Source organism: Stomoxys calcitrans, chromosome 5, assembly GCF_963082655.1.
Source record: "Stomoxys calcitrans chromosome 5, idStoCalc2.1, whole genome shotgun sequence".
NCBI lineage: Eukaryota > Metazoa > Arthropoda > Insecta > Diptera > Muscidae > Stomoxys > Stomoxys calcitrans.
In genome coordinates this window covers 32,105,001-32,131,816 of record NC_081556.1, presented here as the reverse complement: position 1 = coordinate 32,131,816, position 26,816 = coordinate 32,105,001, and the positions used below count along the sequence as shown (strand labels likewise).

The window sequence follows — 26,816 nt, the reverse complement described above, 5'->3', positions numbered from 1 at the left end:
CTGTGGTGTACATGTGTAGGTATGCATGAATGTGCAAGTGCTTATGTGATTTTGTTTACGTCATAAATAATATAATATGCAGGTATTAAAAATATATACATAATAATAATAACAATAACATTGGTAACAGCAATGGCAACACAGTTGCCTTTGTTGCCATTCATTGGCTGGTCTTTTGGGTTGCTGCCTGGCTCGGTGGCTAGCTGGCAATGTGTCACTTGCATTTTGGCCATTGTTTGTTGTTGGCAAAGAGGCGTATTGTTGTCCGATTGCCATAATTTTTTTTTTCTTATTTTTATTTTTGGGATCATATTATTGCGGTTATTACTTAGTATTTATGGCCTTTTAATACTGCCACTTAGCATATGACACAATGCTCGTGTAGCACAATATTTCCCAGAACCCCACATTTATATAAACTCACTGGCTCAGCTCATACCACTCACACTGTTGAGCAAGAATCCCTTGACACTAAAGCATGAAACATTTCATTGTAATTTTGTTGAGACCTTAATACTCTGCTTCTGCTGTGCTTGGGTTGTGAGCTTTTGTTTGTGAGTTGTTGGGGTTTTTTTTCTGTGTGTATTTGACAATGTGGTTTAAATTTTCAATTCTCTTTAAATACTTTTTGAAATTTATTTTCAGCAACAGCTTTGCCAATGTAATCTATCTGCTATCACTTTTTTTATTGCAAAGAATTTTAGTACCTTTTTTCCTGGCCATGTCATAAAAGTCTTACAGCTGTAATATTCTCATTCATGAGAAAATCGCTCTTGTTTTTCTGCTTTTGCCTGGCTCAGCAAATTACAGCGACAAAGGCAAAACTTAGAATGGCTCAGGGAACATGGTTTGATGGCCATTTCAGTAGCACTTGCCTATAATAGTTCACACATGGTTTAATGGCTTGCTAAAAAACTACAGTCATGTGTAGTTGGCAACGTTAAAGAGGTGTTTTTTATGTGCTCTACCAAAGGATGGTAGTGTTATTTTGTTCCACTTCATATTGGAATATCGATATAAGATATTCTAAGTAAAACAAACACTTGCACAAGTGCTTGGCGTTCCTAGCCCAAAAGTTTTTAAGGCTCTTCACAAGCCTTCCGAGATGAAAAATCCGTATTACAAGGCGCTAGATTTGGCAATATTTACAACAGAACTTTAGAAGGCCACCCTAGGGCAGAGGTTGACATGTCCGCCTAAGACGCTGTAAGTTTGTACTCGAATCCTGGCGAGAACATCAGAACAAACAAGTAAAAGCGTGCTAAGTTCGGCCGGGTCGAATCTTATATACCCTCCACCATAGATCGCATTTGTCGAGTTATTTTCCCGATATCTCCTTTTAGGTAAACAAAGGGTAAAAGAAAATAATCGCTTTATAATTGGAGCCATATCAAGTTATAGTCCTACTGGGGCCATAATTGAATTTAATGTTGGAGACCATAGTAGAAGTCATTGTGTAACATTTTAGCCAATTCGAGAAAGAATTGCGTCCTTTAGGGGCTCAAGAAGTAAAATAGAGATATCGGTTTGTATGGGAGCTGTAACAGGCTATAGACCGATTCGGACCAAATTTGACTGGTATGTTGTAAGTCATAGGAGAAGCAGTTGTACAAAATTTCATCCAAATCGGATAATTATTACGCCCTCTGGAGGCTCAAGAAGTAAAGATCTCAGATCGGTTTATATGGCAGCTATATCAGGTTATATATCGATTTGAAACATATTTGATACAGTTGTTAGAAATCATAACAAAATACCTCATGCAAAATTTCAGCCAAATCGTATAAGAATTGCGCCCTCTAGTGCCTCAAGAAGTCTAGATTCAAGATCGGTTTATATGGCAGCTATATCAGGTTATGTGCCGATTTAAAGCATACTGAGCATAGTTGTTGAAAGTCACATCGAAACACGTTGTGCAAAATTTCAGCCAAATCGGATAGGAATAACGCCCTCTAGATGCTCAAGAAGTCAAGACCCGAGATAGCTTTATATGACAGCTATATCAGGTCATAGACCGATTTCAACCATACTCAGTACAGTTGTTGGAAGTCATAATAAAACACCTCATGCGAAATTTCAGCCAAATCGGATAAGAATTGCGCCCTCTAGTGGCTCAAAAAATAAGATCCAAGACCGTGTATATGGCAGCTATACCAAAACATCGACCGATATGGCCCATCTACAATCTCAACCGACCTGCGCCTATAAGAAATATTTGTGCAAAATTTCAAGTGGCTAGCTTTACTCCTTCTAAGGTAAGCGTGCTTTCGACAGACAGACGGACATGGCCAGATCGACTTAAAATGTCACGACGGTCAAGAATATATATAGCCTAATAACCTCTTCAAGACTAGATTTTGCTCACAGCCCCCTCTTTGTGACCATCTATCGTTCGGTGTCATAACAAAATACCTCATGCAAAATTTCAGCCAAATCGAATAAGAATTGCGCCCTCTAGTGGCTGAAGAAGTCAAGAACCCAGATCGGTTTATATGGCAGCTATATCAGGCTATGAACATATTTTAACCATACATAGCACAGTTGCTGGAAGTCATAACAAAATACCCCATGCGAAATTTCAGCCAAATCGGATAAGAATTGCGCCCTCTAGTGGCTCTAAAAAGTTAAGATCTAAGACCGTGTATATGGCAGCTATAACAAAACATCGACCGATATGGCCCATCTACAATCCCAACCGACCTGCTCCTATAAGAAATATTTGTGCAAAATTTCAAGCGGCTAGCTTTACTCTTTCGAAAGTTAGCGTGCTTTTGACAGACAGACGGACAGGCAGACGAACATGGCCAGATCGACTTAAAATGTCACGACGGTCAAGAATATATATAGCCTAATAACCTCTTCAAGACTAGATTTCGCTTACAGCCCCCTCTTTGTGACCATCTATCATTCGGTGTCCTTCGGCCTGGTCCTGAAAGCTTAGTTTACATGTGAAATATGAAAGGTAGTTCCTAGTCTCGCAAGTTCATCCCCTCAACAATTCCCTGGGACATCTGTGTATCCGCCGCATGACCAAAAGGAAAGCTTCCTCAGCCTCGCAGTAGTGGTCGCATCTGGACATTGTGGTACTGAACAGTAGGTGGAGTTTTGAAGTGCCGTCCACCAGACCGCAACACCATATAGCACCAAAATACTTGCGGTTTAAATCCCCAACTTTTGCAAATGGCTCTCTGGCAGGTGCATAGGGCAAGAGTTGCCTTTCTTGCCCTTTCATAAATGATGGATTTGAAGTTCGATCCATGTACAACAACAAGACCTGAAGGACGAAGCGGCCTTACAGTGGTGGAGATTTGACTGCAGAAACCGGACCATAGTCATGGTTCAGAATTTTCACCACTGTTGCATAAGATTCGTCTTTTTAGTCCGCCAGGAGTTCGTCTTCATAAGATTGGTTCGGTCTTGCCATGTTGAGGTTCCTAAAGCATTTAGGTGCAGTTGAGAAAGCAGTGGAACCACTCTTCCTCAGGACACTGGACACTTGCGGTGTGATCTATTCCTCCTTAGATACTTCACTAGCTGCTGGTGTCGAAATACCCTTTGATTTCCGTCCTTCGCCGCTAACGCACACCTTGAGCCCAATCCAACCGAATGACCCACAGGGCTTGTCGGGTCCCGTTTTGATGCCTTCCCTTCTCTTTCGATCGTCCCAGGGGGACTTACAGTTTAGTGCTCCGTCTGGCCAGATCTCGCCAATCTTCTTTAGGGCGCAACGATACATTTTAATTGAGCGTTAATTACCGAAGGCAATAAGTTTGTGTCGGCATAGATACTAGCCTGCATCGTCACTGACGAGAGGAGGTAATTCTGCAAGGACGACGGAGTATTCAGATGGCAATTCATTGACCAACCCACTCCAATTGCTCCTAGATATGCAGCCCTGCTCATCTCCTTTGTCGACAACTACCATCACCAAACTGACCCTAGTGACATTAGCAAAGGCTTTGAACCCATCTTACTATTGTTCGCCGTAGTTTTTATAGCCATGGTCATTCAGTTACCCCAGCCTTTTGGCTGACTGCGGTGCTGTTTCCAAATCTAGACCTTTAGTCTTTGGGTTAGCCTGGGCAGACAATCTCCGGGCCCAATTTAGGGAGTCTGTGTCCTTATCGGTGAGAGTCTAAGAATCATTCGCACCAGGACTCTCAATAAATCTTTTATTATTCCAAACTTTTAAAAAGCGTATTGTTTTGACAGAAAAAACCGATGGCCTAGGCAAGTTTTAGGCATGCGAAGATAGAACGCCGGTACGAAACAAGGCCCCAATGACATAAAGCCCCAAACAGAAAATTATATAAGGCCCTAAACTTTTCATACCGCCAATAGCATAGGTTCACATTTGTCCTAATTATTTGACTCAGGTATCTTCTTTAAAAGGCCCTGCTGACCAGTCGTCTGTCGGCTAGTGAAGTCTGAAGCAACAGCTACACCAGTCGAGGTTTCAGTAGCAGACAACATGCTATGGCCTGATACCACCACCGCAGCTGTTGGGTCTTGGAATCCATTCAAAGCCTACACCCGGGCTCTAGATCTGCCGCTCTACTGGAAACAGACGCTAATCATCAACCGCCTAATGGATAACACTATCGCAGTTATTCTTGGGCTAAAACAAGTAAAAGCGTGCTAAGTTCGGCCGGGCCGAATCTTGGGAACCCACCACCATGAATTCTGCTAAAATATGGGAGCTATATCAAGTTATAGACCGAATTGGACCGTACTCGGCGCAGTTGTTGAGAGTCATAACAGAACACTATGTGCAACATTTCAGTCAGATCGGAAAAAAATCGCGGCTTATAAGGACCCAAGAAGTTAAATTGGGAGATCGGTTTATATGGGAGCTATATCAGGTTATAGACCGATTTGGACCGTACTTGGCTCTGTTGTTGAAAGTCATAACAGAATACTTTGTAAAAAATTTCACCCAAATCTGAAGAAAATTGGGGCTTACAGGGGATCAAATGGGGATATCGGTTGATATGGGAGCTTTATCCAAATCTGAACCGATATGGGTTATTTGCAAGCCCCGATGACCTACATCAATAATCAGTATCTGCCCAAAATTTCAAGCGGCAAGCTCTGCGCGTTCGACCGCTATCGTGATTTCGACAGACGGAAGGACATGGCTAGTTCGAATCAGAATTTCGAGATGATCAACTGTGTATATACTTATTGGGGTCCTAGATCAATATTTCGAAGTGTTGCAAACGAAATGACTAGATTAGTATACCCCCGAGGTGGAGGTGGGTATAAAAATTTTAAAAAATTTCCAAATATTGGGTTGCCCAAAAAGTAATTGCGGATTTTTCATATAGTCGGCGTTGAAAAAATTTTTCACAGCTTTTGACTCTGTAATTGCACTCTTTCTTCTGTCAGTTATCAGCTGTTACTTTTAGCTTGCTTTAGAAAAAAAGTGTAAAAAAAGTATATTTGATTAAAGTTCATTCTAAGTTTTATTAAAAATGCATTTACTTTCTTTTAAAAAATCCGCAATTACTTGTTGGGCAACCCAATATAACACGAGTTAAAAAAATTCTTGCGGGTATTATTTCATTATGAAATAGAACCACATTTTTTAGGTCATTATTTCGCTTTCCGTTCGGGGATTTATTGCATTAATGAATTTTTGCACAACTGGTCTGAAATTTGTTGCATAAAATACTTTTAAACCTCTTCACCATTTGGCTCAATTACTCCATAAGGCCCTGATATAAATCGAACCCCCAGTTTTATATCTTAAGCCTTTAGATACCGGTATTCCCTCCCAATACGGTTGAATTATTTGCCTCTAAAAATGCCATATTGCTACAGTTTCTAGAGCCCCTTGAAGATCTAAACATTATTCCATTTGATTTCCTTGGTTTCCAAGATTTGGACCGCCCGAACTTTACACGCTACTGCTTGAATATTTGTAACTCTTTTCAATACAACTTCCATACATTCAGTGGAAAAAGTTTAAGCTTTAGTCAAATGCAAATTTTAAATTAATTTTTCCTGGCAATCTTATTTAAATTGACATTTAGTATAAATCCTAACGCCTTGTGCTTTGTGACCTCGTTCGGTGAAATGAAGTGATCTCTATACCAATTTCCATTTATTACACACTTCTGCACAAATTCATTGGTATCATAAACATGCAAGGTTTTTTTGTTATAACATCTGCCCTTAAAAACGATTTTGGCAAATATCCCCAAGGAACAATTGGGAAAATTGACTTCATTTCTATTTTTCAACAGAATTTTCATAACGAATTGCAATGGTGTTTTGCACCAATAAGTTTGCAATCATTGAGTGTGCATCAGCGAAAATAACATTCAGTTCACTAGATCAAACAGAAATATTTCAGGCAAAGACAATCCATCCATATACACATATTCGTGTAATTGCAAATTGCAAAATACTGTTCATGCTTATTGCAAGATTTACGGATGTATTGACATGAGCATGTAAAAAACACGTCTGGTTGTATTAAAAACGGGATTTGCAAAATTATGTCTTAGAGATGTAGCTGCACAAAAACAAGCTGCATTTACGCTGACATTGAGAAGTTTAACATAGGGAAAAGTTTAAACATGGAAAATGTGCCAAGTTCGTCACGCCGAACTTTGGATACCCACAACCATGGATATGTTAATCATTCTATTTTGTCATCCCATATGAAACCAGTAAGGAATGGCAAAAGTCGGGCGGTACCGACTGTATAATACCCTACACCTACCCTATAGGTACAATGTGGGAGCCATATCCATGTCTGAACCATTATTGATGGACCTCGGCGAGCAAAAATATGTTCAAATTGTAGTAACTACGGTTGACAAATGACAACATTATTGAAAATACCCAAAATCTGACGAACATATATATGGGAGCTATATCCAAATCTGAACCGATTTTGATGAAATTTCGCCTTTAATGTCGGGAGTCATAAGAAAATCACTCCTGCCAAATTTCGAGAAAATCGGTGTGCAAATGACCATTTCCTCGCAGTATTACAGCAAATCGGACGAACATATATATGGGAGCTATATCCAAATCTGACCCGATTTTTTTCCAATTTCAATAGGCTTCGTCTCTAGGCTGAAAAACACGCCCATACCAAATTTCGAGAAAATCGGTTAACAAATAACCATTTCCTCGCAGTATTACAGCAAATCGGGCGAACATATATATGGGAGCTATATCTAAATCTGAACCGATTTCTTCCAATTTCAATAGGCTTCGTCTCTAGGCCGAAAGACACGCCCATACCAAATTTGAAGACTATGGGATGAAAACTGCGACCTGTAGTTTGTAGACAAATTAACATGGACAGACGGACAGATAGACGGACAGACAGACGGACAGAGAGACAGACGGACAGACAGATTCTGAGTCGATCGGTACACTTATCAATGGGTCTATCTCTATTCCTTTTGGGTGTTACAAACTAATTCACTAAGTTATAATACCCTGTACCACAGTAGTGGTGTAGGGTATAAATAGGAGCTGGTCTGGATCATTTATGATTCAGGTCGAGAGCAGCGAAATCGGATCAAAAATGCATCTTTTATGGCTTTCAGACCTTAGTCGGCAAATCGTCCTATTTATATGGCCGACATATCTGCAAATAGTCCGCACAACTAGTCATCAGACTAACAAAGGAGGAAAAGACGGATAAACCAGGTGGATGCACAGTTCGTCCCCACCCTTTAAGTAAAGGTGGTGTTTCCGATTCGGATTCAGACAGCGATAGGGTCAATGAGACAGTCATCGCAGACGAATCAAGAGAAGAGGACAGCGGGATGACGGCAGAAGTGAGCGATGGCTTTGCTAAGCTCACAAGCAGACCGTGAAAGCAATCCGCGACAAAGGAGGCAGAGGAGTATGCCCCGGCAGTGCATTCAGGCGAAAATGCAGGATGCTGGAAGGGATAGAGCTTGACATTACAAGCACTTATTCGGAAGCTGGCAAGAAAATCAGATCTCCCGAAGAGCATAACACTGCTAAAACGCTGAAGAAAAAAAAAGAGCTCCCCGCTTTCAAGTACTCTGGGAAAACCAACAGAGCCCTTCCGTAATGAAAACTCCAGACAGTGTCTTGCGGAAGAAGTCAGAGTCGGATCAGCAACGAAGCAAGCGCTCACGACTTCTGAGTCTTCATGGCGGACTGTGACTTTCAAAAGGAGGCCACAGCCATCACGGAAGGAGAAGATGTTGGCTGAGAATGCTAGGGAGCCGCCCTCTTACGCCAGAGTGGCGAGGAAGCACAACAGAGATGAGCGGGCTTATGTAGTCAGTGATCAATATCGGCAGTGCATCCAGTAGAATTCCACCAAATCATCGTTCCCAATTATCGTTTCTTGCCAGCATAACACTGCCAAAACGCTAAAGAAAAAAAGGGCTCCCCGCTTTCAAGTACTCTGGGAAGACCAAGAGAGCCCTTCCGTAATGAAAACTTCAGACAGTGTCTTGCGGAAGAAGACAGAGTCTTCTTTTTACGCTGCGTTTTACTTTGGCAGATTGTTTTGATACCTTCAAAAAGTTGGTCGGATAGATCCACACTCCCTTGGAGGGCGGAAAGCTTGACCTTGTGAGAAAGATAGACATCGCTCAGCTCACAAAGGCGACGATCTTCTTCAAGCGAAGTGGCAATGACTTCGCTCGATTTATATCGAGTTTTCTCAGAAATCACACTATAAGAATTGTTGTAGATGGGTTTTCACCTGACGAATGTGAGTTAACCGCAGGAGTACCACAAGGCTCTGTCCATTCGCCCTCTCTTTTTCTTTTTTTTTTCAATTGGCAATCTTCTGGGTCTGACTTTCAATCCGATCTACTCATTCGTGGATAACAGCAACCTCTGTCATTAATATTCATTCGACCATAGGCCAAGTCTTCGAAAGATTGAAGACAGGAATCGGCTTATGGACGTAACACTCTGCCAGGATTTCCTGGCCATTACTGAGTGGGGTCGAATGAACAGAGTAGATTTTAATGCAAGCAAAATGCAGTGCTGTTTGTGGTCCCACAAACGATTCGCTGACACTTTACAATCGTCAATATCTATCGACGGTGTCAAGCAGTAAGAGGCTCTCGATGCAGTGGGCATGAAAATTCAATGTGATGTCCGTTAGTCAAAACATGTATTCAAATGTCGAAAGAAGCATTCAAGTGCTTGGGCTTTCTTCCACGGTGTGTATTCTTCGGAAATTAGTCTTCTGATTCCTAAAAGCGCGCCCCGATTTGTAATCGATTGCCCAGCTGATCGGACCATGCAATACAGAGAGAATTCTTTTTTCGCAAGGATGGTTCGTTTGTGGAATCGACTTCCGGTGGATGTTTTTTCGGCTACTTACGACATCTAGAAATTCAAAACAAGTGTCAATAAATACTACTCCCTCTCTCACCTCCATATTCTCAACTTTCCTCTCAAACGCAATGCACTGCATACATAGGGGACCTCCCCAGCGTGTTGGTTGATTGAGAAAAAACATTGGACGCTGGGAAGTGTCTTCCACAGGGAGGAAAAGTAGGAAGGAACTATCATTGTAGTTGGAATTGATCAAGTCAACGTAACCTGTTTGGCAAAGACTAAAGGCATGGCGCATTATTGGTTCAAGGCTGTCTTTTTCAAGATTGGAAAGACAAGGATAGGCAAAGATTCTCATATTGAGATATCATTCCCTGCAGTGGCAGGTGACTCAATACCGCCTATAAAACAAGGGGCTGACGACGAGACCATCATCGTCTCTATCAATAATGGAAACACTTGCATAAGTAAAGATACTAATATCAAAACATTAGGCAGTGCATGGGCGAGGGACTCAACACAGCCTAATGAACAGGTACCCAACCATGGAACCATTACCAACTCATTTCGAAAAAATTGGACAATAAATTGGCCTTTTATGGGCCCAAGACCTTAAATCAAGAGATTGGTCTACATGGCAGCTATATTCAAATCTGGTCCAATTAAAGAAAGATGTCGAAGATCCCAACATAACTCACTGTCCCAAATTTCGGAGAATTCAGACAATAAATTCGCCTTTTATGGGCCCAAGACCTTAAATCGAGAGATTGGTCTACATGGCAGCTATATCCAAATCAGGTCCGATATGGGCCAAGTTGAAAAAAGACGCCGAAGGGCCTAACTCAAAGCACTGTTCAAAATTTCAGCAAAATCGGATAATAAGTGTGGCTTTTATGGACCTTAGACCATAAATCGGGGGATCGGTCTGTATGGGGGCTATATCAACTTAAAGGCGGATATAGCCCATCTTCGAACTTAATCTGCCTGTGGACAAAAAAGGTTAGAGTTTTAAGTGGCAATCAGCCATCAGACTCACTTAGACGTTTTCGTAAATAGTGATACCACAGGAACAAAAGAAGGAAGTTGTCTTCTAGTTCCTACAGTTGAACTATGCAGATCGCTTTAAAACACCCAATAACTTGCAAATGTTGACATCCGCTAAATCAGACAGGTTCTCAAAGAAATGAGAACCTAAAGTTTAACTCCTTCTGACTGCTAGTGCGCGACACACACACAAAAGGTGTTCTATAGTCTCTTCTTCTTCGATGTCCTTACAGCTTGTGCAAAAGTCGTAGCTGGCAAACAGTCTGTCAGCATGTTTTCCGATTTGACAGTGACCTGTCATGACGGACGCAATGACTGAGACGTCTGTTCCAGCCAATGACAGCAAAGCAGTAGACTTTTCAAGTCTAGATGAGACCACATAGTTTTAGAATGATGACAGCTCCCACACACATTTTGGAATGATCACAGCCCCCTCTATGTGACTATTTATCATTCGTTGTCCTTCGGGCCTGGTACGGTAAACTTAGCTTACATGTCGCTAGAGGCATATCAACAGATTACGGTAACCCTGGAATGTGTAGGGTAGTTCCTAGTCTCGCAATCTCGTCCGCTTTACATCTCCCTGAGATATATCTGTGGCCCGGCACCCAAAACAGGTGAATTTTGACCCGTTCAGCCATATCGTTGAGAGATCTGCGACAGTCGAGGGCGGATTTTGTGTCCAGAATTACGTTCTCCGGGGATTTAATAGCTGTCTGGTTGTCTGAGAAGATATTTATGCCAATCTTGGACAAAAAAAAAAATGTATGCAAAGTTGCAGCTCAATATCTCTGTTTTTAAAGACTGTGGCGTGATTTCAACAGAGAGACGGACACAGCAAGATCGTTTATAAAGGGTGATTTTTTTGAGGTTAGGATTTTCATGCATTAGTATTTGACAGATCACGTGGGATTTCAGACATGGTGTCAAAGAGAAAGATGCTCAGTATGCTTTGACATTTCATCATGAATAGACTTACTAACGAGCAACGCTTGCAAATCATTGAATTTTATTACCAAAATCAGTGTTCGGTTCGAAATGTGTTCATTCACCGTAACGTTGCGTCCAACAGCATCTTTGAAAAAATACGGTCCAATGATTCCACCAGCGTACAAACCACACCAAACAGTGCATTTTTCGGTATGCATGGGCAGTTCTTGAACGGCTTCTGGTTGCTCTTCACTCCAAATGCGGCAATTTTGCTTATTTACGTAGCCATTCAACCAGAAATGAGCTTCATCGCTGAACAAAATTTGTCGATAAAAAAGCGGATTTTCTGCCAACTTTTCTAGGGCCCATTCACTGAAAATGATTTGCAAGTTAGTAAGTCTATTCATGATGAAATGTCAAAGCATACTGAGCATCTTTCTCTTTGACACCATGTCTGAAATCCCACGTGATCTGTCAAATACTAATGCATGAAAATCCTAACCTCAAAAAAATCACCCTTTATATCATAAGGTCGGAAATGGATATTTCGATGTATTTCATGATGAATATACCCACATCCTTCGGTGGTGGGCATAAAAAAATCATGTTGTTAGGTTTAAGCATTACGCTTTTCCAACATAATGCCGTTTTCCCTTTAACTTCTTAAATTCAAGCTACTATAATTTCACCTCTTCAAGGTTTATCATTTCTGTGTACCTAACTCACCTCAACTACTTCATTACGAGAAAATCTCCACATTGACATGTCTTACTTAACTGGCAGTCGTTCTTTTGCTATATTTGCTATGGGATTTTTTATGCCCTTCCTAGAAACGAATCTACCCTTCCAATATATGTGTTGTGTTGGTCCCAGCACATACATTGCCGATGACATTAACTACATATGACTTGGAATAATGAAAAAATGAACATGAAAAGAAGAAAATGTGAAACGTTGGCAATTCTTATGAACTGGCGAAATTATCAAGAGGCTAATTTATTTAGCCGTTAGCAATTTTCTAAAAAAAAAAAAACATAAAGACTCCCAAGTAGGTTGATGAAAATTCGCCTGAAATTTCAATCTAGGCAAATGACAATCACTGAGATTTAACACAATCATGTTTTTCTTTTTTTTCTACCAAAGATATTATCTGAGATGAGATGACATGTTTTGGTGCATAAAGCAGCAAATAAAAACTCATTCACCATGGTAAGATATTACCAGGTATGAAGGATAAGGCAATATCAGCAGCACTCAACCATTTGAGGATATTTTAAACAATAAATTGCAAATGTCTCATAATCCTCTGGCTGGGGAAGTCCTTGAAAGAACATATTTAGTTGTCCTGGCTGCCAACATACGGCTTACATAGCCACTTCCACCTACTTCGGTATATGATTGTTTTAAAGCTTAAAAGAAAACATCTTGGCTTGGTACTTGTCTTCATTTTTTGCTTTGTTCTTATTATTCAATTCTTTTACTTCTCTTGAAGAGTGGACATAACATTTAAGTCCTGACATGGAACTATCATATAACAACGATTATCCCATTTGCATAATATGACAGTCAAAGAGGACAAATGTCCTTACGAGTAGATTTCTATCCAGATTATATGAATCATTTTTTTTTTGTTCTTGTTTCAATTTACCACTTATATAAGAAGTGCAATTTGTGCTGCTGCTGATGCAAGAAAGAAAATGTTAAAAAAAAAGACTAAAGAAGAAAATTGTGATGAAATGGATGCTAAGCAAATTGATGTTGGGGTAAGTAAGAAGCTTGAAATGTTATGCAAAGATTTCAAATGGAAAAAAAGGACAATTTATATTTAATGAATTGGCTCAAAACTTTTGTGGAGATGTCGTCAAAGGAAATAATTTGAAGTGTACATTTGCGAAACAAGTAAATTCGCCCTAAGTTAGAAGGGGTCAGGCATTAGGTATCCAACACCAAGTATTCTTGAAAAGGTTTACCCAAACTAGCTAAGCTTATATCAGAATTATTTTGAAGGAAGAAAATTGGCGAATAATTTTAAGGCTACCAAGTGTATACAAAATGTTAGATCAGGCTATAAATTTGTCAACTAAATTGAAGGATGGAGGTATATTCATTTTATTATTCCGTTTGCAACCCATCGAAATATCCATTTCCGATATACGTACGTATGTTGAGATCACGCTACAGTCTTTAACAAGTAAAAGACGTTAGGTTCGCCCGGGCCGAACTTTGGATACTCACCACATCGGGTATATATGTAAACCATCTCTCATCAAAATTCGGTGAAATTTTCATACCTTATGTCACATATCAGTTATATCAAAATATGTTCCGATTTGGACCAAATACAAATAAGTACAGTAGCTATATCTAAAAATAAACCGATCTGAACCATATACGACACGGATGTCGAAAAGCCAAACATAAGTCACTGTATACAAATTTCAGTGAAATCGGATTATAAATGCGCCTTTTATGGGGCCAAGACTTTAAATCGAGAGATCTGTCTACATAGCAGCTATATCCAAATCTGGACCGAATTGGGCCAAGTTACACAAAAATGTCGAAGAGCCTACCACAAAGCACTGTGCCAAATTTCGGACAATAAATGCCTCTTTTATGGGCCCAAAACCTTAAATCGAGAGATCGGTCTGTAAGGCAGCTATATTTAAATCTGGACCGATCTGGGCAAAATTGACGAAGGATGTCTGCGGGCCTAACATAATTCACTGTCCCGAATTTCATCAAAATCGGATAATAAATGTGGCTTTTGTGGGCCTACAACCCTAAATCGGAGGATCGGTCTATATGGCAGCTATAGCCAAATCTGAACTGAATCTGAAATCTGAATTAACGAAGGATGTCGAAGGGCCTAACACAACTCACTGTCCCAAATTTCAGCGAAATCGGATAATAAATGTGGCATTTATGGGCTTAAGACCATAGATCGGAGGATCGGTCTATATGGCAGCTATATCCAAATCTGGAACGATCTGAGCCAAATTGACGAAGGATTTCGAGAGGCCCAGTACAACTCACTGTCCCAAATTTCAGCAAATTCGGACAATAAATGTGGCTTTTATGGGACTAAGACCCTAAATCGGCGGATCGGTCTATATGGGGGCTATATCAAGATATAGTCCAATTTAGCCCATCTTCGAACTAAACCTGCTTACGGACAAAAAAAAAAAGAATCTGTGCAAAATTTTAGCTCAATATCTCAAATTTTAAAGACTGTAGCGTGATTTCAATAGACAGACGGACGGACATGGCTAGATCGTCTTAGATTTTTACGCTGATCAAGAATATTTATAGGGTCGGAAATGGATATTTCGATGTGTTGCAAACGGAATGACACAATGGATATACCCCCATCCCTCGGTGGTGGGTATAAAAAGGAAATGCAAAAACAAGGGTTTCAGCAAATCAAAATGTACTGTAGTCATAATTAAGACCGAATATTTGCCCAAAGAATCAATCATAAAATTGATGGCTTTGGTACAGGCGCATCCTCCTGCACTTACAAAGGAAATATGGTTACAGATACTCATAGTGTGCTAAAGATATGAAAATAAAATTTTCCCCCAGTTGCTAGTATCCGATAGTGGCGGAACCAATCCCAGATGGTGGTATATAATGTGTACGGCCTAGTCAGAATGATGACCAAGAAACAGTGACCCGACTAAAAAATAGCAAGGCAGCAGGAGCCGATGAACTACCAGCGGAGCAAACCCCTGATAAGGCGTATGCAACAGTTCGTCTGCGCTCTTTCCTAGAAGAACACAACTCCGATTATTGAAACCTCAGCATACTACGCCCCGTATACAAGAAATAAAGATTACACAGTATGTGCCAACTACAGTGGAATAAGTCTCCTTCCCATGGCATACAACATACTATTGAACGTATTGTGTGAAAAATTAACAACTATCAAAAATGTGATAAGTTCGTCCGGGACATATATTGCTAGATTAGGTAAGGTTAAAGCGCACGCGATTAGCAACATTGATTACTAGCCGCTTCACTCGGAGATCTTGGGACCTTTGTGTTCACCTTAGAAGAAATTAGAAGAAACTAGAAGAGAAGAATATGAAGAACAGGTAAAAGCGTGCTAAGTTCGGCATGGCCGAATCATAAATACCCTCCACCATGGATCGTATTTGTCAAGTTCATTGTCCGATATCTCTTTATAGGCAATCGATAGAAATTGATATGATATTGGAGCTATAACAAGTTATAAGTATATTGGGGCCATACTTGGTTTGGCTGTTGGAGACCAAAGTGGAATTCATTGTGCAAAATTTTAGTCAAATCGGATGAGAATTGGGTCAATCGGCTTGATTGCGCTCAAGGCATGTACCAACGGGAAATGACGGAACTCAAAACGAACTTAGATATCAGCAGCTAGTGGAGTACCTAAGGAGGAATCGTCAACACCGCATGTGTCCGGTGTGATGGGCAAGAGTGGATCCATCGCTTTCTCAACTGCCTCTGGATGTGTAAGAAAACTCATCATGGCAAGATCGAACGAACCATGTGAGAATGAACTCCTGGCAGGCACAGAAGACGAAGCTAACGCAATGGTGGTGGACTGACTGTATCTTGACTATAGTCTGGTTTCTCCAGATAAATATCCCCCATAGTAATGTCGCATAGGCGGATAGGATAGCAGGAGGATTTGACCTTGTTCTTCTACAGGAGCCATAGATTTATATGAGAGCTATACCAGGTTATAGACCTATTTGAACCGTACTTGGTACAGTTGCTTGAAGTCATTACAGAACACTATTTGCAAAATTTTCGCCAAATCGGAAAAATTGCGGCTTCCAGAGGTTTAAGAAGCCAAATCTGGAGATCGGTTTATATGAGAGCTATATCAGGTTATAGTCCGATTTAAACCGCATAGTTCTTAGAAGTCATAACAGAAAACCGCATGCAAAATTTCAGCCAAATCGGACAAAAATTGCGCTCTTATGGGCTTAAGAAGTAGAAGAATATAGGGAGATCGGTTTATATGGGAGCTATATCAGGTTATAGACCGATTTGGACCGGGAATTGGCACATTTGTTGGAAATCAGAACAGAACACTACGTGCATAGCCTCTCCGACAGCCAGGCAACCATTTAACTACTGGAGAACGTATTTCTGAACACAAAACCCGCATGGGCTCAAGAAGTCATATCTTGAGATCGGTTTATATGAGAGCTATATAAGGTTATAGACCGATTTGGATTGTACTTGACACATTTGTTGGATATCAGAACAGAACGCGACGTGAATAGCTTCTCAGACAGCCAGGCTGCCATTTGACCCCTGGATAAATTTCTGAACACAACTGTTAAAATTCACCTGTTCTGGCTGCCGGGCCACAGAGATATCCCAAAGAATTGTAAAGCAGATGAGCTTGCGAGACTAAGAACTACCCTTCACTTTCCAGGGATAATAGAATCTGTGGATATGCCCCTAGCGATATGTATGCTAAGCTTTTCAGGACCAGGCCCGAAGGACAACGAATGATAGATGGTCACAAAGAGGGGGATGTGAGGATTACAAAACTATGTGGCCTAATCTAGACTTGAACAAGTTTACTGATTTGCTGTCATTGGCTAGAAAAAACGTCTCAGTTGTTAGGTCCGTCATGGTCACTGTCTAATAGGAAAACATGCTGACAGACTGAAGGTTGCCAGCAACGACTATTGCAGAAGCTGTGAGGATATCGAAGAAGAAGAGGATATCGAAGAAGACTAGCAGTCAGAAGGAGTTCCACTTTAGATTCTCATTTCTTTGAGAACCTGTCTGATTTAGCGAAAATAAAACATCACAATTTCTTGGGATTTTAAAGACCCCTGGATTATTTAACGGTAGGAGCTAGAAGGCATCTTCCTTCTACTATTCATGAGGTAACACAATAGATGAAAACGTAGAAGTGATGGCACACTGCTACTTAAAATAACCTGACCGTGATAGTTTACTGAAAAAATAAGTAAGTGGTAATCTACCACTAGTTGAACGAATTCATCTGACGGCAATTTTTTTTCTAGCAATCAATAAGAAAATCCTTCCTTTTGCTGAAATTCTTTCCCATAGATAAAAATTAGTGAAGGCCATCGTAGCATAGAGGTTAGCATGTCAGCATATAACGCTGAATGCCTCCGTTCGAATCCTGGCGAGAAAATCAGAAAACATTTTTAGCGGTTGTGTCGTTGTTTTAGCCACATTTTCATGTGGAGGTGGCGATCCAAGCTCCTGTAGGTGAGCAAGCTCGCCGCGGGAACAGTGTGTCCATTGATTATTTAAAGGCGCCAATAACCCGCCTTGTCGTATCGAGCATCATAGGCTCTCAGTATTTATGCAAGAGCCGTTGCCGCCTGGCCTCTTACTGACATTCTCCGCTCGATACTGCTGATTGTCCGCGACTGCCGTTGCAGCTATTCCATATGTGGCATTGCACTATCCGTAACCTGTGTGTGTCCCCTGTAGCTCTCAGCTTAGCTTCTCGTGATAGCAATGGACACTACACAAATTTGAGCTCAATGTTCCAGCCTGTTTCAATGTTCGCAGCCACGCCGGGCCGTGTCGGTGGTTATCCCCTCCTAATGCAGTTGACATATGTGAGGTACTATGCCGTGCTCAAACTTCTCCCTAAAGAGATGTCTCACTGCTGCACGCTGTTTGGACTCGGCTATAAAAAGAAAGCCCCTTATCATTGAGCTTAAAATTTGAATCGGACAGCACTCAGTGATGTGTGAGCAGTTTTCCCCAGTTTCTTAGTGGAATGTACATGGGCAAAAATCAGTTCCTTTCTCTCCCCTTTGTGAACAATTTTTCTTATTCTTCTCACAATTAATTTGGCAAATTTTAAAGTCATTTTCACAATTTAATGCGAAACTCAATAAGCAAAGCTGCTACGTTTCCACTTCAGCTCCCCGCATTTAATTGTGCCCTTGCTTATGACTTTGGCCATGTCGCCAGACACCACAGCACATTTTTGTCGCCTAACCTTTTAACTACATTTCCGTTTTCCGGTTGTTTGTTACTGTTGTTGTTACAACTTGGTTATCAAACTTTAACCAAGCACAAAAAGTTTTTTAAAACAGAACAAAAGTTATTGAGTTGTAATTGCACATTTTGTCATTGCATTGCCGTTGTTCTCGTTGGTTTTGTTTGATGTGAGTGTGTTGAGATTGTTGTAGTTGTTGTACGTGTATTTAATACAATTTATAGTTGTATAGTTATGTACTTGCCCCAAGAGCAGCCATTTTCCCTTTTCTTTCTTTACCTATACGAATGAATGTACACTCGGAAAAAAACGACTGTGTCATGTAAATCTGTCCCTATCCTTATATAGCCGCCATATAAGCCCATCTTTCAATTCTAGAGGCCGCAATTATTACTCGATTTGCCTGAACTTTAGGAGGTGGTAATTTTCTATCAAAAACTTGATATAGCTCATATATATTTGAAAAAGTCATTCCAAGAATAATCTTATAAAGCGCTAAATTCTTAACTTTATCCCATTGATAATGTCTTTTTTTTCTCAGTGTATAACTTGCCCAGAGAGTGCTGAGAGCTGACAAAGAAAGTTTCGTTGCCTATATTCCTGGTTTTGGTTGGCTTTTGTACACGTGCTACAAATGCAATTAGTAGTAAAAATAAGTTTACAACCAATTTTTGAGTACACCAAGTAGAAACTTCCTCCGTTTTTGGGTCCTTTGGTTTTTTGTGCTCGATGCCAATTTTTTGCTTTTTTTTTCTAGTTTCCAGCTTAAACTGTCCTTCGTCTTTTCGGGTGTTTTAACGAGTTCAGGCATGACTTGTGTTAAAGGTTGTTCCAGCGAAAGCAATAAAAGATGTTGTTGAATTATCCCCGCTAGTGCTTGGTGTGTTGGTTTAGCAGGACTCTTTTGAGGATGCTTAACATTGAGGTAAGCCCAGGTATATACAGCCAACTTGCGAGCAGTGCAGCCACAACAAACGGCGGTAAAGAAGTGACTTAAAAGTCACTCTGTCACGACCATAGCTACCATTTTCATTCACAAAAGATGTCGATGTTTTCAACTTTTCTTGTTAACTATGGCTTGTTTAATGTTTAGTTTAAAACAAGTAATTCTGTTGAAGTTTTGCTTGGGCAGATTTCATATTGTTTGTAAAAAAGTCAAGCTTAGTAGGGATTAATCGAGGTTAAATAATGTGAAATAATTTGAATTTGCAACCTCTAGAGGATCAAGAAGTCAAGGTCCGAGATCGGTTTATATGGCAGCTATAACAGAATTTAAACCGATTAAGACCATTCTTGGCACAGTTATAGAAATTGAAAACAGAGCACCCTGTGCAAAATTTCAGCCCAATCGGATAAGAATTGCGCCTTCTTGAGTAAAAAAGTCAAGATCCGAGATCGGTTTATATGGCTGTGCAAAATTTCAGCCGAATACGATAAGAGTTGCGCCCTCTAGAAGGTAAAAAGTCAAGATCCGAGATTGGTTTATGTGGCAGCTATATAAGATTATAAACTGATTTGAATCATTTCGAACAAAGTTATTAAAAGTCAAAAAAGTCATGTGAATTTTCAGCCATATCGGATAAGATTTGCGCCCTCTAAGGGATCAAGAAGTCAAGATCCGAGATCGGTTTATATGGCAGCTATATCAGATTATAAACCGATTTCAACCATTCTTGGCACAGTAATCAAAACAGAGTACCCTGTACAAAATTTCAGCCGAATACGATAAGAGTTGCGCCCTCTAGAAGGTAAAAAGTCAAGATCCGAGATCGGTTTATATGGCAGCTATATAAGATTATAAACTGATTTGAACCATTTCGAACAAAGTTATTAAAAGTCAAAAAAGTCATGTGAATTTTCAGCCATATCGGATAAGATTTGCGCCCTCTAAGGGATCAAGAAGCCAAGATCCGAGATCGGTTTATATGGCAGCTATATCGGATTATAAACCGATTTCAACCATTCTTGGCACAGTAATCAAAACAGAGTACCCTGTACAAAATTTCAGCCGAATACGATAAGAGTTGCGCCCTCTAGAAGGTAAAAAGTCAAGATCCGAGATCGGTTTATATGGCAGCTATATAAGATTATAAACTGATTTGAACCATTTCGAACAAAGTTATTAAAAGTCAAAAAAGTCATGTGAAATTTCAGCCATATCGGATAAGATTTGCGCCCTCAAAGGAATCAAGAAGTCAAGATCCGAGATCGGTTTATATGTCAGCTATATCAGATTATGAACCGATTTCAACCATTCTTGGCACAGTAATTGAAATAGAGCACCCTGTGCAAAATTTCAGCCGAATACGATAAGAGTTGCGCCCTCTAGAGCGTAAAAAGTCAAGATCCGAGATTGGTTTATGTGGCAGCAATATAAGATTATGAACAAATTTGAACTATTCTTGGCACAGTTATTAGAAGTCAGAAGTCAAGTCAAGATCCGAGATCGGTTTGTACGGCAGATATATAAGATTATAAACTAATTTGGACGATTCTTAAAAAAGTTATTGGAAGTCAAAACAAAACGATTTACGCGAAATTTCAGCCAAATCGGCTACGAATTGCGCCCTCTAGAGGCTAATAAAGTCAAGATCCGAAATCGGTTTATTTGTGTCAGCTATATCAGATTATGAATCGATTTTAATTATTTTAGATAAAGTTATTGAAAGTCAGAACAGAACACCTCATGCAAAATTTCAACCAAATCGGATAAGAATTGAGCCTACTAGAGGCTCAAGAAATCGAGACCGGTGTATGCGGCAGCTATATTCGATCATTAACTGATTTTAACCATTCTTGGCGCAGTTTGTGAACGTCAGGACAGAGCACCTCATGCGAAATTTCAGCTAAATCGGAAATGAATTGCGTCCTCTAGAGGCTCAAAAATCAAGACCCGACATCGATTTATATGGCTGCTATATTCGATATTGAACGATTTGAACCATTCTTGGCACAATTATTGGAAGTCAGAATAGCACATCTCATGCGATATTTCAGCCAAATCGGATAAAAATTGCGCCCTCCAAGGGATCAAGAAGTCAATATCCCAGATCGGTTTATATGGCAGCTACATCAGATTATGAACCGATTTTAACCATTCTTGGCACAGTTTTGAAGGTCAGAATTATTTAGCCCTCCAGAGACTCAAGAAGTCAAGATCCGAGATCGGTTTGTGTGGCACATATATAAGATTATGAACCAATATAAACGATTCTTGAAAAAGTTATTGGAAGTTTAAACAAAACTATTTACGCGAAATCTCAGCCACATCGGATAAGAATTGCGCCCTCTAGAATAAGGATAAGATAAATAGGATAAATAGGAAATAGGATAAGAATTGCGCCCTCTAGAGGCTAAAAAATCAAGATCCGAGATCGACTTATTTATGTCAGCCATTTCAAATTATGAACCGATTTGAACCATTTTAAACACAGTTATTGGAAGTCAGAACAGAATACCTCATGCGAAATTTCAGTTAACTCGGATAAAAATTGCGCCATCTAGAGTCTAAAAAAGTCAAGATCTGAGATCGGTTAACACGGCAGTTATATCAGATTAAAAACTGATTTAAACCATTCTTGACGCAGGTATTGCAAATCAGGACAGAATACCTCTTGCGAAATTTCAGCCAAATCGGAGAAGAATTGCGCCCTCTAGAGGCTCAAGAACCCAAGATCCGAGATTGGTTTGTATGGCAGATGTAAATATTACGTTATGAACCCATTTGGAAGCTTCTTGACAAAGTTATTGGGAGTCAAATCAAAACACTTTATTCGCCATGTCAGCGACATTGGGTAAGAATTACGCCATCTAGAGGCTCAAGAAGTAAAGATCTGTGATAGGGTTATAGGGCAGCTACATCGAATCGATATGGCCCATTTACATCCCAACCGATTTTCACTAATAGTATTGGGTACTTATGCAAAATTTTAAAGTGACTAGCTTCACTCATTCGAAAGTTAGTGTGCTTTCGACGTACAGACGGACGGACATGACTAAATCGAGTTGGAATGTCAAGAGGACCAAGAATTTATTGGGTCTCAGATGGACGGACATGACTAAATCGAGTTGGAATGTCAAGAGGACCCAGTATTTTTTGGGTCTCAGATCAATATTTCGATGTGTTACATACGGAAAAACGAAATAAGTATACCCCAATCCTATGGTGGAGGGTATACAAATTTGTCCGTGGTGGTGGGTAACCAAAGTACAAAATTTACTTCTCCAAAATATGTTTTATTGATCAGACAGCAATCCACATGTACTTAGGGTCTTAGGCCAATAAAAGCCCTCTGACATTCTTCTTCAATTTGGCTCAGATCGGTTTAGATTTGGGTATAGCTGCCACATGAGTCATCATTGCTCTCCGAAAAAATTACGGTTTGGTGCCATTCATGGGCCAGAGGCGTCATGGAGCGTACTTCTTCCGTTATTATAAAGACTGGCACGTTACTGTGAATGGGAATCGCTGCCATTCCATGATAACAGAATTGGATGATATGGACTTGGAGGACATGTAGTTTGAGCAGGATGGCGCCACAGGCCACTCAGTGAATGTCCCAATCAATTTATTGGAAATCAAGTTTGGAGAACGTTTTTCAGGAAATGGTCCAGTCGATTGGCCGCATCGGTCGTACGATTTGACGCCATTAGACTATTTCCTGTGGAGTTACGTAAAGTTTATGGTCTATGCCAGCAAGTCAGCGACGATTGATGTACTTCGTACGAATATCGAACTCGAAATTGCAGCAGTATCGGCCGATTTATACTTGAAAACTGTCAAAAATTTGGTTCAGCATCTGAACTTCTGCTCGAGGTGGCCTTGCAAAATTCGAGTTCCATACATAATGGCATTGAAAGTTCTTTCACGAACGAAGCTCGCTACTTGAAATTTTGCACATATACTTCTTATTATGTTTATCGTCCGGGATTGCAAATGGGCGGTATAGTTTATGATCCCCAGTTTTGACTTCTTCAGCCACTAGAAGCCTTAATTTTCATTCGATTTGGCTGAAATTTGGCACAAGCACTTGTGGTCTGACTTCAATCATCCGAGTCGAGTATAATCCGAATCGGTATATAAACTGATGTAACCTCCATATAAACCAATCCCGGATTGGACTCCCTGAGCCTCAAGAAAGAAAATTCTAAGGGGATATTTAAGATTCGGCCCAACCGAACTTGGGCCATTTACTTGATCTCTATGGTTATGGTTTGAAGATTTTTTGCGTTTTTGCATCATAGAATCAACTTTTCATCCTGGACACCATGCATTTTAACAATGTTCCTTAACACACAAATAATAATTATTATTATTTCATTTTCTTTACTTACCTGACCATTTTTGTACCACATACTTGAGGCTATGTCTAAATCAACCTCACACATCAGCCGTATCTCGGAATGTTGCTCTGCATAAACTACCGACATTTCTTCGGCATCATAGGGATTTGGCAAAATCGGTCGTAGCGGTAACATTCGGGGCTCTTCGTCATGTGAATACTCATCACTTTTATCATCAGGTCCACCTATGACACCCATTTGGGCATATTCATGTTGACGCTCTGCTGCACCTTCATACTCCTCGACCTCATCTATAATAACCATGGCTTCTTTGGGGGTATTTAAAACCTCAACCGGTACGCGCACATTTGTGTGAGAGCGTTTTGATTTCAAAGGAGCCGGTGAGGGTAGCAAGCTCTGAGCTGTTGATGGTAGTGGCGAAGTAGATGGTGTCGAGGTTAAAGAACTTGTCACTAAAGTTTGATTTAAATACAAAACTCTAGGTTGCTCCACAATGCTAACCCTTGATGGAGTAGTGCCCTCAAAATTCCCCGTTGTTGTTGAGACACTCCCTTCTTCGAGGGCAACAATTGAATGATCTTCGGCACTTTGCCTACTCTCTGATTCTTCAGTTTCGCGACGCGTTCGAACTACATGCTTGACTCTTTCCTCCTCGTGTGAGTGCGAGTAGCTATCCCTGGTATGGGATCTTGGCTTGTGTTGACTTTCCCTATGTGTCTTGACTTCTTTGTGTTGCAGCTTGTGGGCCACATGTATTCTTTGGTGCTCTTTTTTGGTTAAAGCTTTTAAGCTTAATTTGGCAGGAGTTTTATTTGAATTTGAATAAGCGTTACGCTCATTCTTTAAAGGCATTTGGGATGGTTGTTTGTGAAGAAGGCTTCTCTGCGCAGAAGAAGATGACACAGTGGAAGCGAGTAACGCAGAAGAAGGAGAAGAGACAGAAGAATACAATGGCAGTGAGGCAAAATCGGCATCAGCAGAAATATCATCAACATCATCATCATCATCAACTTCAGAGTCCAAAGTTAATGCTGTGGAAAAGGAGGAGGAGCTCAGGGAAGAAGAGGAAGCTGAGGCATATCGTTCATCATTGCCATAATGATGTGGCTTCGCAGATGTCCATAGTTTAGATTTAGAGTTGAAGTTCTTAGAGTGGTTATTTTTGCTGGGGCTATCCCTTTGTTGTTCTTTGTTGACTTTTTGTGGGGTTTTACAATTTTTGGCACATTTTTCTCTATTTACAAGTTCATCCATAATCTCGTCGCTTTCGGCATTGCGCGTTTGCTGCAGCAATTGTTGCTGCTTCTTCTGTTGTTGCTGATGATAGAAGGCTTTGTGAAGCTTCAGCTGCTTCAGTTTAGTGTCATCTCGCAAATGCAAGTTGTGGCTCTCTTCTAAGTCCTGCCGCTGTTGCTGTACTTGCTGTTGGTTCTCCTCTTCCTCTTCGCTGTCCAAGTACTGTGACAGTTGACTGGTGTGCCTCAATTGATTGTACTCTTCCCGGGCTGCTGTATGTTTTCGATTCCATTGTTTCGATGAGGCTGTCGATGTTGAGGTGGTGATCGATAATGTACCCTCTGCAGGTTCTTTGGCAATGGCGGCGGGTCTGTGTTGCTGGTGCAATTGCGGTTTGATATTTTGTTGTTGTGAATGAGAAATACCTGAAAAATAGACAGAGACAAAAAGAAGAGAAAAGTCAGAGGTGTGTGACAAAATAAAGAAAAATAGAGATGGTATACAAAGAGAGCAAGGAGAGTACTATCGATGCAAAGAAAAGCAGCGCTACGAATCACATCAGCTTATCACAGGCTAGACCCCCTTTGATATCCTCGCTATGGTGCGATCTTCAGTGCCAAACACAAGAGAGTGCATCAAACTAACCTCGCAAGAAGAAAAAGTGACTATCCAAAGATGGCAACAGAGATGGTTAAATGACACACGGGATAAGAGGACACACTGACTGATCCCTGATATACAGAAGTGGGGAGATAGTAGGCACAGTGATGTTAAAATAACACAGATGTTATCAGGCCATGGTGTTTCAGGAAGTACCTACATCGAACGGGTAAATACACTTCTTACATCTGCATGTATGAGGCGGAAGAAGTCGAAGATGACTCCAAGCATAATTTCTTTGACTGCAGTCTCTGAGCTGGACGACACAGTGAACTAGAGACGCTAATTACCGATTTTCAACCCGATAACATAACGCAGAAGATGTTGGAAAATGGCAGAAATTGGTGAGCAGTCACCATATGCGCTGGACAAATACTGCATAGGAAAAATATGGACTTCGACGCAACGGCATAGGAGACAAAGCGGGGGTGTGGGCGCAGACACTATGTGGAGAAGAAGGTTAATCATTAAATGAGGAAATCCACCTCGTTGTAATGCGAAAGTAGTTCCGATGTGGAATCTGAACCCCAAGGAGATATAGGGTGGATTTTTAGCCTGCACCGCATATTCGAGGAATCCGGCATGCGACGTTAGCCGTAATCGTTAGATACGTAAATTATTTTCCCTTGCCGCAAAAAAGTGCCTTGATAACAAATTTCCTTAACATCAATTCACAAGGATTTCTCTCAAAAAATGTGATACACAGCAGTGAAAACTTCTTGCCATGATTACACAACACGCACATGCACAATAAGTCTTGGCTATAAACTCATAACGAAGTGTGTGTCCTTTCCCAGGACTACTACTTTAGCAAGAAAGGCACGTTTATTTCATTTTCCTATTTTTTTCTCTTCCACATACGATTGAGGATGTTTCCTATCCACATCTAAAGTGATTACCACACAGATAGATTTAAAGCAGTATACACTCACATAAGCATAAACAGGATGGTACACTTGGAAAAAAATTGATCAGCTAATAATTGTGCCCTCTAGGGACTGAAGAAGTCAAATCGGGAGATCGCCTTATATGGAGGCTACATTAGGTTATTGGCCGATTCTGATCATACTGGGTAAAGCTCATAGGGGAAATCATGGCCTAGAGACGTCATATTCAATTTACATGATCTGGAGTGAGAGGTTTAGCGTTACAAGAGAGAACCTCTTGATCAAGCAGCATTATAGGCGGGCTTAAAAAGTCTTTGATAGCCATATAAGATAAGAACTGAAGCATTTACAGGGTACTTTCCCTTGAGGAAGGGTACTTAAACTACCCTTTCCCTTGAGGAAAGGTACTTTAACTACCCTTTCCCTTGAGGAAGGGTACTTAAACTACCCTTTCCCTTGAG

General features: G+C 40.5%; 1 protein-coding gene across 1 annotated transcript in view; it reads right to left on the bottom strand.

Annotated features, from left to right (window-relative positions):
- LOC106083260 (uncharacterized) overlaps nt 1-24,556 on the bottom strand; it is a 197,014-nt gene extending 172,458 nt beyond the window's left edge. The window contains exon 1 of the mRNA XM_059368800.1: nt 23,603-24,556. Coding sequence (XP_059224783.1) covers nt 23,603-24,424 — 822 coding nt within the window. The 5' untranslated portion in view covers nt 24,425-24,556. The remainder of the gene's footprint in view (nt 1-23,602) is intronic.
- Nucleotides 24,557-26,816: the final 2,260 nt, after the last annotated feature.